Source organism: Motacilla alba, chromosome 3, assembly GCF_015832195.1.
Source record: "Motacilla alba alba isolate MOTALB_02 chromosome 3, Motacilla_alba_V1.0_pri, whole genome shotgun sequence".
NCBI lineage: Eukaryota > Metazoa > Chordata > Aves > Passeriformes > Motacillidae > Motacilla > Motacilla alba.
In genome coordinates this window covers 108,678,638-108,696,018 of record NC_052018.1, presented here as the reverse complement: position 1 = coordinate 108,696,018, position 17,381 = coordinate 108,678,638, and the positions used below count along the sequence as shown (strand labels likewise).

At 43.8% G+C, this 17,381-nt stretch overlaps 1 protein-coding gene across 3 annotated transcripts in view; it reads right to left on the bottom strand.

The window, feature by feature from the left end:
* Positions 1 to 17,381, bottom strand: part of CFAP61 (cilia and flagella associated protein 61) — a 94,461-nt gene that overhangs the window by 33,570 nt on the left and 43,510 nt on the right. For all 3 annotated transcript variants that reach the window (XR_005256535.1, XM_038133760.1, XM_038133761.1), the window contains exons 20-22: positions 8,299 to 8,397; positions 4,555 to 4,723; positions 2,575 to 2,731 (exon numbers count right to left, since the gene is read on the bottom strand). Coding sequence is in view for 2 of the 3 variants with exons in the window: in XM_038133760.1 (XP_037989688.1) it covers positions 2,575 to 2,731; positions 4,555 to 4,723; positions 8,299 to 8,397 (425 nt within the window). In the remaining variant the exon portion in view is untranslated. The remainder of the gene's footprint in view (positions 1 to 2,574; positions 2,732 to 4,554; positions 4,724 to 8,298; positions 8,398 to 17,381) is intronic.

Sequence of the window (17,381 nt, the reverse complement as noted above, 5' to 3'; positions counted from 1 at the left end):
TGAGACTCTTCACCCTTGGGCAGCACAGCCCCCTCAGAGAGAAGCTCAGTTCCTGCATTAGACACTGGCATTTGGGGATGGACAAGATCAGATGAGAGTACTACATTTCTCAAGGAAAATTAAAATTCTGGTTTATATGGTAATATTAAATACAACTGCATTAGATCAGGGAAAGCAATGCTCCTTTATTGACCTCTTGTAAATCAACAATTTACTGCTTCTGCTTATTACAATATTAGTGGCTTTTTAGATGACAGTGCTAGTAGTCTAGGAACTGCAGATATTCATTATGGACTGAAATTATGTCCACTGAACAGAGAGCAGTTCCTCAGGATGCTTTTATTATTTAACTACATGAAAATGTATGTATCTGTGAGTAAACATAATAACCTTCTACAGAGAAAACAGTCATAAATAAAGATCATTACAGTAGTTTTGTCGTTTATTACCTGAATGTCAGTGTCCTGCTGCAGAGCAGACTCATTAATTTTCCACAAGTAAGAAGCACAAGATTTCAGTGACCCTAATGTGACCTGAATCTTTGCAGTTTGCAAAAGCTAAAGGAGAAACACAGTATGAACTAAAGCATTGGTGGCTCCAGTCAGTGATTCATGCACAGGAATTTTAATGCAAGAGAGTATTCCTACAAACACACTTTTAATAAGGCAGTAAACCATGCTTAGGTGAAGAGAAAAAAAATAATTGCTTCATTTTGGGCCATTAAATCAGTTTTGTTCCTTCCTTTACTTCCATCCTACTTTTATTTTCATGGAAAGTGCAGAGCTAATAGGAGATGAATTTCAATTAGTCCCAATTACAGCTGTAATAGGTTCCATGCATTAGGTGGCTGGGTTTCATCAGTAAGCCACAGTGGCAGCCGTGGGGCCAGTGCTTGCCCTGCTCCCAGGCCCTCAGCAGCAGAAAGCCCTCCCAGAGCCCTGGCACCACTGTCAAGACTGAAGGAACAATGTTTGTAAGAAACACAGCTGGAGGAAGCAGCAGGGTGAGGAATAAGAGAAACTGAGATCAGTGGAGGAAGACCTCTCCAGCTGGGCACTCGGCACAGCAGTAGAGAATGTGATGGGAAGAGCAAGGAGAGGGAACTGAAGCCAGAGCAGGGGAAAAGAGGAAGGTGTCACATCTCTCCTAGACCTCATCTCCAAAAGTGCCTCCAGACCAACCTCATGGTGGTGTGAATTTACCTTCTCTACGCATGAAGCCAGGCCAGGGCCTCATTAAGAGATGCAGCTCCACCTTGCAGGCAAGGCCAGCAGCGAGAACAAAGTGAAGATGAGCATCCCATGACTCCAGCACTGCTGCTGGAGCAGGTGCACTCATGCCAAGGCAGGTGAGACAACATGATTGTGCCATTTGCTGCAGAGTGACTGATCCTCCTGGCACTGTGCATCCCAGCCAGCGGCTGTTTCCGGGCACAACCCTGCACAGGGGCACCGGAGGACATTCCAGGACTGGGCACACAGGGAGTTACATGAAGGACTAGCAGCAGCAAACAGGGAAAGCTAACACCCTCATCTGTCTATGCAAAGTCAGCTGCTGTAGCAGCTGGATACCAGGTAAGGCTATGTGGGCAGGGCTGGTACCAGCTGGAGGACAGGTGGAGCTGGACTGTTCCAGAGGCCAGGAAGCTGGCTGAGAAACACTGTCAGGTTTATGAACCCCTGTGCTGATCACAGCAAGACCTGGAGGATGATAAAGGAATTCCCAATGCTTTTAGAACTTCCCTAAAGGACTGCCAAGCAGGCGTGAACCTTGCACCACACCAAAACACTGCCAATTCTCATCACGCTCCACAAACAAGGCAGGTAAAACACATCTTCAGGAAAGTGTGCTCTTGCACTCTGCCAGCAGGAATTCCCCACAAAGACAGCTTTCCTGCTCTCAACTGTTCTGACTCAGAGCCAGCAGGAACTGACATTAAATGAACTCATTCACTCTTTGGTCTCTGTTTTTCTAGTTCAAAGTTGACTCAGAAACCTGGATAATCCCAGGTATTTTCTGCAGCGCACACACAGTGGATGAACTAGCGAACACACAAACAGAGCACACACCACACGGCTCAGGAAACACAGGGATGGTGCACATCAGCATAAACGGCTGATTTTAAGGGTTAAAAAGTACCAGGAACTTGCGGTTCTATGTGAAAATCTTTCACTGATGCAGCTGAATACAATGCTGACAGACACTTCCTAATTTAGGCTTATTTTCTTTGTCTTATGCCACAAATCTAGATATTTTTCTATACAGTAGAAAACCACATCCACTAATTAAGTTATTATTTTGCTGGTGAATTAATGACTCTAGACAGATTTGCATTTGGGACTCATTTGGTTTTCTATAATAAGTGCAGATAATTAATCTATCTCAAACCTTTCTTTCCCAGCTAAATATGCTGGGTATCAAAAATAACGAAAAATTCCAAATTAATCTGGAAAACAAAGCACAGCAGATGAAAGACTGTTAGAATTCATCAGGTGCCAATTATACCAGGGAATAAAGGAAATAATAAGCCTAGGAAACATTTCTGTAAGTGTGTGTGCTAACGAAGCCCCTTACCTGTGGAGCTGATGAGGTTTTCCTCCAGCCAGAGCGCTGCCTCCAAGCAGTCCTGGGCGTCATTGAGAGTGAAGTGATTGGAAGGGACTTTCTCCATGTATCTCTGTGGCCACTGACTCGTGACTTCACTGATATCTGCTCCCATGGGAGCCAAGGCCTGAAGAAATGAGTCGGTGAGCGGATACGGCACAGACCTTGGAGATGTTAAAACACAATGACACTCTTACTTTGGCTACCCAAGGGCTGCTGTTCCCAAGCCTTTGTCACACTCAGCAGCAGCAAACACACCCATGGCCACAGGGAACATGGAGTGCACACGTGTGCATGTGTTACCTGTTTCCTGTGGGATGTGAGTGACCACTTCAAACAGCACTGCCAGTGCAAGTGCACGTGGCAAACGCCAGGGACTGCACAGCAAACAGCAGAGATGTCCCAACATATAGCAGGGAATCTCAGCAGCTCTCTGAAAAACAGATCACTTCTAACGGCTCTGCCTTCACATTTTGTCAGCATAAATCAACCTTCTACAATGACAGATTTTGTCCCAGAGAAAGGGATCAAAACCTGCTTGATAGCTCAAATGTGAAGATCCAGTAACACGTTCACTGTGTAATGCTGCTTTACAATAACAAACTCAGTCTGAGCTGTACGAAGCAAAAAGGGAACCTCATCTCTGACTTCCTCAGCCACCACTGAACCCTGCTCTTACTGCCAGCCAGATTAACTGAAATACTGCTGGGTCATATAAAACCAGGCATGACACCAAAAGATCTTACTCAACAATGAAATCTCTCAATCATAACACATAATGTTTTACTCAGTATTAATTTGACTGCTTACCAAATAAGGAACAACTTACAAAAAGGATGGACTAGAGCTCTGTGTAAAAAACCAGAAAGCACTCATTTCTTCTTATCCTTTTGTATAGCTTGAAAGTGAGAATAGATGATAATGATGGAATTTCTTCTCAAAGGCAGATAAAACCTGCCTTTCCCTTGCTATCTTTAGCTTTCTCCCCCACTGCAGTTACTTGCCATAAATTATTTTGCAAGTCAGAGTTACCTCCAAACACCTTTTCCTAGGAGCACTTTTCCAGCCCACACTTCAGCTTTTTTTTCATCCCTGCTGAGCAGTGCCCATGGGCTGCTGTTTAAGTGTGCCTCTGCTCTGAGAAGGGATCACAGACCACACAGCCTGCTGCACACAGGCAGCCAGACACCGCTGTGGGACATGGTACAGCACTGCAAAGCTGCAGACATTGCTCACATCCATCTCCTGATTTTAAAGGCAAAATGTCTTGCTCACAACTTCTACCCCAAACCACCCAGGTAAGGCAAAGCCCTGCAACAAAAGGGCTGTACCAAGCTGCACGTTTGGTTATGGGGCCTGATGGCCTCGTGGGGATACAGGAGTCAGAAGCCACTCTGCCCAGGGAGCCTGAGTAGAAGCTGACCCTGTGGGGCTGGAGCTCAACTTGATTCCACACCTTACACGCAGCCAAGGGTCTGCTTCAATCTCACTGGAAACTCAGCCGTGTGCTACAATACCAAGCAGCACCATGGATGTGCCTAGGCACGGTCGTCACATGAGATGAGTAATTAATTTGATAAGGAATTCTCTCCATTTCCAAAACTAGGTCAAACGGTGTTAGACCAGCTGGAGTTAAGTCTCCTGTGGCTGGGACCACATGTCAGTTGAGCCTGCTCCTTTAGCAGGTTCAATGGTTATGGTGGCAAAAACACTGGCAGCTTTAACCTCCTGCCCAACCCTGAGCAGCAAACTGCTGATGGAAAACTCTGTCCAAGCCTCCTCTCCTCCAGCTTCGGCAGCACCACCGACCCAGCCCTACAACCTGCTGCACTACAGGGCTGCAAACTGCTGGTGCTACCCGTGCTAAGGCTGCTCTGCCTCATCCCAGGAACACCACTCACTGTAGAAAATCTGGGAACACTGTGCTGGTTCACTCTGCACACAGCTCACCTGGTAGCTCTGTCCTGTGCACAGAACCAGGTAGTCGTAGGGCACTTTCTTCTCCTCGGAAACAACAACGTATTTGGCACTGCGGTTTATGCCCGTCATTTTACCAACCACAACATTAACCCAGGAACAAAGTGACATCTGTGCATAATCTTCATCATTAAAACAGTGGCTGCAAAGAAAAAAATATCTGTAAGTGACATTTCGGCAGCTGACAGCAGGCATTAATTAGACATCTGGTGAGCTCAGCCCAGGCCCCCAGTGGTTCTGCCTGCTCCCTTGCTGTGAGTTTATGGTAGTCTATGGTAAAAGATTAGGCATTAGGAAATACTCAGTTACAGACTGACAGCTTTCTGCTGAACCCAAACAAGGCCTTACAATCACGTAATTTAAGAACAAAATCAGAAATCTATGCTTTACTCCGCTTTTCCTTTGCAGGCTGATGGGCAGTAGAAGCTTTTGAACCTGCAAAGAAAATAATTCAACAGTACAACTCTTTCTCCGAGATAAGACTTCTTTATTCAGCTTTTCCTCAACTTTCCTTCCTTTGCTATTCAGCTTCACCAGTCATAGCTAAGGTGAGACACAAATGCAGGGAATGCACCCTACCATTTTAGCAACCGTATTCCAAAGTAGTAGTCCAAAAAGTTTAAAAATAAATAGAAAGCTAGGAAAATGGTTGTCAGAGCTAGAAGTAAAAGGCAGGCATCTCAAGTCTCCTATTGGTGGCCCTTTTCCAAAAGAACTTTTCCACAATGCAAGAATGACAAATACTGAAAGCACACTAAACTGCTCCTGAGCAGTGTGCTCCAGGATGTTCTGGGTGTGCATGGAGCACACATAGCATGCAAGGTGCTCTGACAGTGTGAAATCCATATCAGTATCCTAGAAATCATGAGTTGGCTTTGACAATCTCAGCCAAAGTTTGCTTTTCTCATGTTTTAGGGGTGTTACAGCCTGATCCAAGCAAAAAGCATCAGATATCCCTATGTGGGGGAGAAGTATAAAGGATCTGGAAGCTGCTATTTAAAAAAGCCAATTTTCAAGCAAAATCCAAATGGAACAAAGCCTCTTTTAATGCCTCAGCAATGAAAACTACAATAATTCCCAAAGGCCCAGAGTGTGCCCCCACCAAGGATGTCCAACCAAGTAAATACCACGACACTTGTTATTGCATTTCTACCACCCTCTCTGCTTAATAATAGCTTTCAGCAAAGACAAAGATTCCTGAAGACAAAATACTTCCATACAGATGTGCAACAGACACATCACTATAAAACTTGAGGAGAACATTCCCAACTAGGTCCATCGTGACCCCTGAATGCCACTGAGCCTGGCAATGGCCCACCATGGAAATGCAAGAGAGGGTGCTGGCCACTGTGCAGATCCAGCTGGGCTCAACTCCATCCCTCCCCAATACTGAAAACTTGCACCAGGCAAAGCCTGTTCAGTTAGGTTCTTACAGTAGAACTGGGCAAACACAGTTATAGCTCTGTAGAGCAATAAACCTACAGGATCTAGTGAAAAAGAATGCAACAGGTTTAAAACACACACAAAAAAAGAATGGCTGGTGTCACACAGGTGTCTGGTTTGTGAGACCAGAGCAGCACTGCAAGAAAAAACACTGTGAACAAGCTCGGTTAAAGAAGCTGAGTCTCACCCCTGCCAGGGCCTCAGGAGGGGAATGGCCAGTTCAGACCCTGGGCTTCATCCAGGCTGTCAGCTCAAGTCACCACAGAAAATACATGGCCATTCAGAGGCCCAAAACCTTCACTTTCTATGTATACTTAGTGATGAAAAATATTCCCCTTCCTCCCACAGGTCTCAAAGTGGTTAAACAGAAGGAGCTGGGCCCATGCTCAAGCTTTGATGCTTTTCTGTGGCACCAGCAGCTGCAGCAGAGAGTGCAGGCAGAGACCAGGCACTGACAGCTGCTGCTTTGCCACTAACACCAGGACACACATCCCAACACAGAGCTCCTGGTTCCATGTTAATTGTTGCTACTAAACTCCCCAAACTGATATTCAGGATGCCACAGGAACAAATACAGTTGATTTCACAACCTGGGGAATTTTAGGATTGAATAGCCAGGCTTTCTGTGATGCTCTGCATCCTCTGTACTCAGAGATACCAGAGGAAAAAAAAATAAGGGAAGAAAACCACTGACAATTCTGAACTGCAGTAATGCAGAAATCTGTAAATAAAATGGACATTAAGGACAGAGGAAGGTTTTCAAAAGCACCTCTATAATTGAGGTGCACAGCTCCCAGGAGACTGACACTCCAAAATCACAGGGATGCTTTTAGAAATCATACCCTGCAGAGTTCAATTTTCACTCTTAATCTGCTTTCAGATTTTAACAGCTAAATCTGTTGAGGCGGCTCTGAACTGCAACTTTCTGTCAGGAAGGATGCTTTGTTAGTACAACTCTTTTCTACAGTGAACTTAGGAAAGAAACTATGTGCATTTATGTGAGAATATAATTCCTTCATTTGCTAGATTTGCACTTGAACACACCCCTTTCTACAGTACAAAAAGTAACACAGGCAACTACTTTTACAAAATATCTTGCCAAGGCAAAATTCCAAATGAGATCAGATGATTTTAAGCAGGTTCCCACTACATTATTTTCACATCTTTGTAGAGATTCCATTTGTAAGGTTCAGCAAGCAGACATGGAGCTGCTTTGTCATTTAAAGAGCCAGCCCTTTAGTGCACTGCAGCTCATGGAGGAAAAGATTTGGCAAAATACAATGTAAAGGCTCCAAAGAGTCACAGGCCAAATCTAAATAATTTAGTATATGTTCATTCCCCAGAATTTCAGAATTCAGAATAACTGATTCATTACATATACATATATTCATTACATTTCATAACATATTCAGAATAACTGATCCATTTTAATTCTATGCTTCTCAATGTTCAAAACAATCATGTTCAAGTCCACAGCGATGATTTAGTCCAAAATAAAACCTAAAAATACTGTATATAAATGAGCATTATGTACTGTGAATTTTAAAAAGGTAAGATTTGATATGACTAAATGGAAGCTATTTATATTTACTGGCAAACAAGGAAGCCTGAAAAGTGTTTGACAGTCCCTAGACAAGGCTCTTCCATCATTTCCCTTCAGCTGGACACAGCCCTGGTGTGGGACAGCGCTGTGGCCGAGAATGGGGACAGACTGCCACAGCCCAGGGACTGGCACTCACAGCCCATGAGCAGCAGAACTGATGCAGAACAGTTCTGCCAAACTGACCAACAATTCCCCCTGTACCCAGCAAAATCCCCATCAGCGTTGGTGGGCTCTGCATCCCACCACACACTGCCCAAAGTCAGTCCCTGTCACGTTACCAATATTAATTCTTGTACATTCTTTGGTTCAGCATTATTTAGAACAAAACTCATGGAAGCTAAAAACTAAACAAGATTTAAAAAGCAAGGAGACATCTTGTGTCATTTGTCTTCAGCCTGTAGATTTAAACAATCTAAAAAGCCTCAGAAAGCAGGGCCCACTGTCCAGGTATAACACAGTGGATTGCTGTCCTGAAGTTACTGCTTTGGCACTATTTCTCTACCTATAATCCTATCCAACTCCTCTTGTGGGTGACTGCATGCTGGACAGACAGACCAGAGTATTTTGGGGCTCTCTACAGATGTATCTAAAATTTAGGACAAGTTCACAAGAATTACAGAGTGTTATGTTTTCTGCAGGAGCTATAGAAGTGTTAAGAGATGAAGTCAAACCTGTTAATTAAAAATCTTCTATACTTGGAGCTCTGTGGGTCTTTTCCTGGAAGGCCATGAGTGGAAATCAAGGTCAGGTTGTTGAACTTCACCCGTGGCCTGTGGAAAGAAAAGCAAACAGCCCCAGTTGGAAGAAATTCAGAAGGCACATCCAAGGAACAGTATAGCTCAGAATTCCACGTTCAGGAGGATACAGAAAGCAATTCCTTTACACAGGGTCCAAGTGTTTCACTCTGCCCAGATGCAGGTGTCTCTGGATACAAAGAAAAGAACAATTTCCACCACAGTTTCAGTAATGCCAAGGCAAGGAGGGGGACAAGACTGACAGTATGTTGAACTAAATGTGATCTGACATTTGAAAACAAGTAAATATGATGAGTGATTAAGCCTTCTAATCTTCAAGGCTTTCTGTAAGTTAAGGATGGACTGATGCAAATGGTACAAAGGAATCAGAATGTTTTTTATCAACCAATGTTAATTTGTTATTCATACATTTAAAAAATATATTCAAACAAAGTTAAAGGTCATACTTAAACCAAGGAATTTCAAGGTTATGGCTGCCCCTCTCAAAATGCATATTAATAGTTTAATTCTGGATTATGGATTATCTGTGGTAAATCTCCATGCATACTCAGGCCAAACACAAAGTAATAAATAACCTTAATGTAACAGAGTGCATATATTTATACAGATTATGGGCCTGATTCTCATTTAAATTAAGGTCACTCTGCAAAGGTGGATGTAAATAGAATTTGCTTTTCATTTATGGCCACCTTATGCTGCCTGAGTGATACAAAATGGTCTTCATGTAAATGAGAGTGAGCCTGATCCACAAAGCTGAAAGCAGAGTGTTGAAGTGATGCCATCTGCACACCGGGGACGTCGCTCGCGGGGTGCGAACAACTACAGGAACTTCACACATCGACAGAGCACAGCTCCTTGGCATTTATTTACAGGGGATCAATTACATAAACACCCTACACATCCTCCCAACCTCAGAGCAAGGAGATTTCATTTCAGTGTGGAGCTGAAGTCATCTGTACATGCTGCATGGTCTCTTACCAACAGGTGCTCAAATCCAGGGGCTACAGTAACATTAAATACTGCTAATATTTAGGATGGAAACCTTGTCAGCTAGCATCAGAAACATGGCATAATCAAAGTTCTAGGCACTACCAATGTGCCTCTTTTGCATGACTGCACAATGATGCACTTTATTGATCTGGTCACATACCATTTTCCTCTGCAGATGCTCTACCTCTATTGAGTCCCCATGCAGGCATCCAGGATTTCCCCAGTCATATGGTATTTGTTCCCTTCTTCCCCACTGAGTGGGAGGCTTCAATCAGACCTTTCAGCCAGTACAATTTACTAACTAATGATTTACTTCTACCTCAGTGTTCCCACGGCATCCCCATATTAATCCATGCTACCACTCATTCATCTCACAGGCATCAAAATGTTGATTAGCATCTTCTTGGATGGAATGAGACGAAACGAGTTGTATCTTTGATTTCCCCTTTACACTGAGGAAAAGCCAGGCACAGAGCACGGTGGCTGGCAGCTCCCCCAGGGCAGGGTGGCTCAGGGGCAGAGCTGCAGAGCCGTCGGGGCTGGTGCCTGCGCTCCGAGTGCTGCACAGCTCCACGCAAACAACCAATGTCCCCATTTCCACACACAGAGGCAAGGCCCTGCTGCTGCTAAGTGTCAGAATTTGGTCACTGTTTAAGCACAGGCTGGCGGTGTTTGTGCAAATTATCAGAATCTTTAAATAAGTAACAAATGTCGTATCTTGTGTTACAAAGGCCTGGCTCCAGAAGCGTAGCTGGCACGTGTGACCCCAGGATTTAAAATACATTAACACACACACAGGCACTTAAGGACAAGCCTGAGAACTAGAGGGGAGCTGCGGCTCCTGCTGGCACTGGCAGAGTCACCACGGGGTGACAGGTGGGGGATTTTGTGCTTTATTATTTCTAGGCTAACAAAAGGATGGCTCATTTACTACAGCTTTGGGCTCCTTACTGGTGCCTAAAAGCTCTTAACTGAAGAATAACCAAGGGCCTGGATATGGGCAGTGGTGTCAGGACAGGAACTGACTTAGATGCTGAAACAGGGCAAAGTGGAGGTTCCCATTTGATGAAAAAGTCTTCAAGTTAAGAGCCCAAACCAGTGCAACGTTAAACAAGTGCACCTGCATTTTAGAAGCAAATAATTCCAGCAGGGATTCACGTTGCTGTGGATACAGAGGGAAGAACAGCTCAAAGATACTGGTAGAGCAGGGAGGGATTAGAGTATCTAGGGAAATAAGTAAAAGGTGTTAGGTTTCAGTGCAGAGCTCTAGAGGACAGCTACAAAAAGAATCTGAACACTCTTGTCCTCAAAATAAAACAGGGTTACCAATCTACTGAGCATAATCAAAAGGACAGAGAAAAGTTTTAGTACAGTTTTTACATATATCCTGGTGTTTGTGAATTTGTTAAGAGTATTCCTTACTCATTTTGCTGGATTTTTTTTGCCTGATATCTTCTATCTGTTTTTTTTTTTTCCTTCTGTGTGTGGCATAATGATGGAGGCTTAGATGGTGGAAAGTGCCTGAGCAAATAATTTAATTACTTGCTTTCATTTAACCTCTCATTATCACAAGTCAAACCAATCTTGTTACAAAAAATAAAGTGCAGCAAAGCAGCCTCCATGAACCCGAGATTTCAATTTATTTGAAATCTTGCATTTTATAAGATTATTGTCCCAGTTATCAATAAAAACTAAAATAAAGAAGTGACAGTAGATAATGCTCTATCTGCCTCCTAAAGTTGGTAACTATGTGAACTATTCTCCTGTGTACACGATCTTTAAATAATATCTGAAATTACAACCTATCCAAAAGTAAAGCCCTAATGACACTGGATCCTCAGCTTCACTGCAGCAGTGCCCTTATAAAAATGGCAGCTCAAGATCATTCTGAAAAGGGTAAAAAAATAAATCTGATTTCAGCACTAAACACTGAAAAGTAAGATGCGATAAAGTCTTGCATTAACAAAACTTTGAAATTAGAAAAATCTCTGTCCTGAAACAAAAAAGGAACACTAATTTTTTGCAGGGAGGAAGGAGTCCAGAAGCAGAGATGATGATAAGAGTCCCAACAGCCACAACCTGTGGTCAAGGCACAGGAGCTCGGCATGTCCATGTGTCACTCTCACTGTACAAGCCGGATGGAGACAGTTCTCCCTTCCCCCTCAAATGGAACAATTTATCCAAAGCAGGACTTTTTTTTAAGGAAACATTTCAAGAACACAGCAGTCAGGATGCGACTTGGAGAAGACACTTTTCCAAAAGGAAAAGGTATTCTAACAGATTTCCCAGCTCCACACCAAACTCCAGCTGGGAGTGCCCAGCTTAATAAAGGTTGCCCATACAAATAACTAGAAAGAAACCCCACTCACTCCAGTTGTCCCTCTAGGATAAATGTGCTGCTCAGTACTATAGCCTTGCTTGCAGCCCCTCCCCAAGCAATGTGTTCCCATGCGGTCTCTCCACTGAATTCCTTTGCCAGCCCCAGGGTTTTCCTTTCCCTCTGCTGCCTCTGCCTCCCCAGACAGCCATACTTAGCTGCAGCAGCAGCAGAAGGGTTTGTTGTTTGTATCAACACCTACTAACAGCACCTCTTCTCAAGAACCTACTCCAAGGGCATCAATTACAGCCCCCAGAGCAGGATTCCAGATTCACTGCTGGCTAACAGATGTCCATTTCCAAGATATCCCCCTTCAATTACCAGTAAACAAATATTAGCCAGTTGTCCCTTGGATTGACCTTAGGAAAAAGTGTTAAGATTGTGAATGAATTTGCTCAACAAAAGAAGGGATAACAGCACAGTGTTCACTGGGACACTTGTTAATGTAAGGGTCAAGAAGGGGCTTTTCACACAACCTGGCCCATGACAACTCCTCCTTTCTCAGCAAAATATTTCATCATGCCCCAGTTGCTTCCTCCTGGTATTAAAACAACAGGGTCCCTTCAAAAACTTCTAGTTTGATGAAACAGTGCTTTGTTTTTTGGTTTTGTTTTTTTTTTTTTTTTCCAGAAACTTCCTGCCGGTTTATTGGTAATTTTATTAGATGCTGCCATCCTAAGAAGAGCACCCTCTAAGCCCAGGCTGCAAAAGCCACTGTCACCATTTTTGACATCTTAGCAAGAATCCATTAAAGAGCTAAAGAACATTTCCTTCACCCTTTGACTAATACCCTTCAAGGATGCTTGGGAATGCTTCTCTCTCCACCACTGGTAGCTGGGTCTCTCACCAAACTTTGAACTTGATGGTTCACTACTTAATAACAATTACGTCAGCGAGTTATCAACATTATTCTCATACTCAATCCAAACACGGCTACTAGAAAGCAAATTAACTCTATCCCAGCCACACCTAGGGCAATTCTCTCTTAGAAGCTGTTCCTCTCCAGTTAAATTTGGATTCTCCTACTAGGTCTACTCCTCTCACTCTTCCCCCTTCAAGTGATTAGCCCTACATTTCCTTCTCTGTGGTTATATTGCTTGTGTCTCGTCCTCTGTGCTGATCTTTTTCCTAGACAATATAATTAAAAACACCAGCAACTCTGACTCTGTTGCCTTCCAACTCCTTTACTAATTCCTAGTTTTTTAGGCAGCTATACATCAGTCTACAATCTTGATTTCTTGCTGAACATTACCAAACATGTCTTTTTCCAGTTTCTTTTTTTCTTCCAGGTTTTTTTTTTTCCATCCACCTTAAATAGCTCATTACTCTGAAACACCTCAGCCCCCTCCTGTGGCTTCACTGCTTTTGTCCCTTCCACTCACCTCTCACTTCCCAGAAACTGTTTTTGCTTACAAAAACTAGAGCATCCACTCAAGATCTGCAGCATTTTCACAGCCTAGGTTACTAAAACCAACATGGCAAAGTTGCTACAGTATGAATTGCTCTAAAACAGGGCAGGGAAAACAAAAGAGCTCTTTTCCTTGCCCACTCAAAACACACAGCTAAATCAGACCCATCCATATCCTTCCACAGCTACAGCATTCACAAAGGCAGCCCTGCCATCCCAAATCTAAGTTAGCTTTGAGTCAGACCTAATCAAAGCATTATCCAACCACTGCTTCAGTGAGAGCACTTCCTTCCTAAAATTGCAATTTCCATTCCACAAGTGTTCCAGCATTTTATTTTCTTCAAAAATGGCAATTATTTTTCTAGATAGAAAATGAGGGATATCTGATGATGGCCTTGGTTGTTAGAGTCTCTTGCTGTTTAATCACCTTGCAGATTCCAAACCACAGCTGAGAGACATCAACACCATTTCCCACAAACAAGGGTCCCATAAATTGGGCAGTAAAACTAAAGTGTGGTAGAAACTTCACTGCTTTGCCCACTGCTGTGCGAGTGCTTCAGCGAGTAACACACAGTGCAGATTCCAGCTTGCTAATAGGACATTTTCAATATTGTTGGCCAATTACCTACATTTAAAACTAAGGTGGTGGGGTTTTTATGGCTGTATACTAGACTCCAATTTTCTAAACTATTGCAGAGAAGATAAGTATTCTGACTCCATGATGTAATCTGGTGCAAATCTGGCAATGCTGCCTTCAGAGTGGGTGCCCTCAAAATGTTGCCAGATGCCACCAGGCAGACAGCCCTTAAACCTGGAAGGGTTGAGGTTTAACCACGTGTGCTACTCCTGCCAGCAGGAGAACACAAAACTCATTGAAGTTGCACGTTCTGAGGCATCCCTGCAGTGCCAGGTCCTCACGACACAAGGGTGACAGGCCAGGAAGGACAGGGACACAGCTGGCAGAGGAGTCAGCGGGGCCAAAACTCCTGATCCCAAACATCTATCTTTCAATTATTGACCTCCACATCTCGGCGCCCTCACTCTGGCCCTCACAGTACACACACACAAAAACAGGAATCAAATCCACATTAATCACACTACAGGGAAGGATCACAGCTTAGCCAGACGAGTCATTTTTTTCTCCTCTGCAGCAGCCTGCCCAGTCTGCTGTGCTTCCAAGCCAACCCTCAGCCAGCCTGGAGACTGCTCTGGGGGGCTCAGCACTGTGTCTTCTCCACAGCCCTGGGGACAAACTTCAAACCAGTGAACAGAAGACAAAGTGGTGACATCTCCTCCGCAGATTTAGCAGAGAGCTGGAGAGCCTCAGAGTAGTGTTTGCACTTGGAATGCTGCTGTATTTGCTCTGAACTGCATCAATCAGAGGTACCAGGTTACCAGGCTCAGAGCTGTGGACGTCCTGCTGAGTCACCAGGAAGAGATGACGGATGCAGCCCGGCATTCTATAAAAACCCTTGTGACTCATTCCAATTTTGAGCAGGCATTTTATAAGAAAACTACTATTTCCAAGATCAGCTTTAATACTCACCAAGCAGTTAGGAGTATTCAAATATAAATAGTAACAAGAAAAAAAAAAATCTACAAATACTTACAAATTTCAAGCGTGAAAGAACAGCTTGGGCTCAGAGAAGTGTTTACATATGTTCAAAGGACAAGTATTTCAAGTTGAAATAATCTTATTTTAAACTGCAGACAGTCTCAAAAGCAAGATTGTAACTATAAAATAAGCCTATATTGATGCTAATTGAGTCTCATTTTCTGGCAGAGGCTGTTAGGAAAGCTGATCCTGACCCACATCCTCTCCCCTGTTTATGGCTTGTATCAGTCACTGCCAGCGTTCATTGTGATGCCGACTGCGTGACAAGGCCAGCTCTGACCCATCTGATTTATCTCTGTCACAACTTGAGCTCTGCTCACCAGAAGTGGTGGAAGGCAACAATGACTGAGGGATGCAGCCCAGGGACACTGAGCACATGGCCTGGGCTCGCCTTGCTCTGAAGGGAAGGCAGAGGGAAGCACATGCGTGTCAGCTCATGTGGCAAAGACAGATAGGACAAAACAGTAGGCATCACTAACCCATTCATTGCATGTTAGCTCTGTGATCAGCAAGTAAGCACTAACTATTTAATTAGTCAACTAATTAGTGAAGGCAACATGGAAGGCTTCAGATGTTCCCAGACAAATGCAAAGATAAAAAGCCTAATTAACGATCAAGCATTATGCTAACTACAGCCAAACAGGCCAGATGTGTGGGATATTGTGTGCCCCAGTGCTGCCAGATAACAGGCTCTGACAGGAGCCCTGTTCAAACCCCGCCACCTCAGAGCTGATCCTGGGTACCCCAAGCTCCCAGCAGGAGACACTGTCCTGCAGTAAAAAATTCAGGCTTACTGTGCTGGATTCCAATTCTACTTTGAGAAAAAAATTCAGGCCTTTGATAAAAATGTACTTAATTCCATCTGGTTCTTCAATGCAATCATTATTTTCATGTGCCCACAGGGAGAAGGAAATAAATTTCATAATCATTTCACATTAAATATTGTGATCTTAGGCACCATTTATTTATGGCTATCTGATGTAGCATGTTATGTACATTCCAATGTCCTCAGAGAAGAAGTCATTGTTTATATTGTTTGGATTAAGGAGGTTTTCAAGACCATGGATTAAAACCAGTTTTCCCTATTATTGAAGACAATAGCAATTCCACAGCTATATGCTAAGAGGTGGATAAAAGCCAATGGGTTCCCTGCACTGGAACCAGTGACAAGACACTGCTGGGAGCAAGCACCACCATCCTTAAGCCAAACTTCCATCCCTGCCTAGGTTTGTGTTCTGCTCCAGGAAGCAGGCATTGGGACTAAGTGGAAACACTGGAGTTTGTAACCCTGTGTCCTTCTCGTCTAACCCTGTTGCCCTGCCCATCCCTTTGAAATTAGCAAAGGAATGAAGACAAAAAAAAAAAAAAAAAAACAAAACCAAGCAACCAAATAAGAACCCACCCACTGTCACACCTGCACCCCCAGAGCCGCCGCTGTCACACCAACAGCTGGCCAGGCAACAGGTCTGCCCCTGCTACTGCAGCGCTGCTGCCTCCACTGGGCACCTGGCCCTTTGGCAAAAACCCCAGAAATCCCTGTGCATCCTCAAGAAAAGCAGCTCTACAGCTGAAAACGTCTACCTGCACATGCTGCCCGAGCAGCATGGAGAAGTCTAAAGCTCCTTTGGGGTTCAGGTGGGTGAGCAGTGGTGCCGTGGCTGCTCCGTGGCACTGCGCCCCGAGATGTGCTGCCCATGGCACAGCGGGAGGCGTCCTACCATGGGGCAGCGGGGCTCATTCTCAGGGTCATTTCTCTGCTTAATGAAAAATGGATCTCTTCAGTCTCAAAGAAGTTGAAAACACTTGCAAGATCGAGTTCCAATAATTGCCACATCAGTAAGTGAATTACATTTATGTGTTTCCATGGTGACTGGTAATGTAAAATAATTAAGTATGAAGAATAATGATGAGAAAACGACTTCCTCTTTTTAAGGATTAGGGCTGACAAATTGATTCAGTCCAGCTATTTTTAGTGCATGTAACCTTTGCAGGGAATATTAGAAAATTATGAGTAAATTAAACTAAATTGTTTTAAAAGGCCTTCACACTGATCAGGAGGCTATTTGCTGCTGATGTGAAAATTAAAACCTAATCTTCTGCAAATTTATCCCTCTATTAATATAAATTTTGTGACAGTGCACTAAGTGCTGGCTCTGTGGTTCTCTGAGCAGCACCCCATGTCTGAAGCTGGGTGCCAAAACAAGCTCAAGGAGGATGTGTCCTGCAGCAACTCTGCCAGAGCTTGGTTCAAATTCAAGCCCTGGCTGCAAAGGCTCGGCCAAGGGAGCTCCGAGGGCCACACCTGCAAAGGCCTGTTCACTATAGACAGTCGCAGCTCTAAAGGACATGTTTAACTGAATTTGGGGTGGAACTGAAAGCCTAAAAGGTGCTGACAGCAAGAGGATGAGGGGAAACTATTTACCCTGAGATGGGATCCTTTACAGGAAGTCAAGAACTAAGAGGAGGGCAAGAAGCAGAAATTTTCCTCTACACTGCTCCAGCAATACAACATCTATAAAGCACTTAAACTTATACCTCTCTTGATGTATTGAAAATATCATTTGTGATGCTATCAATGGTTGTTGTAGAAATACAAACTGCTGGCTTTA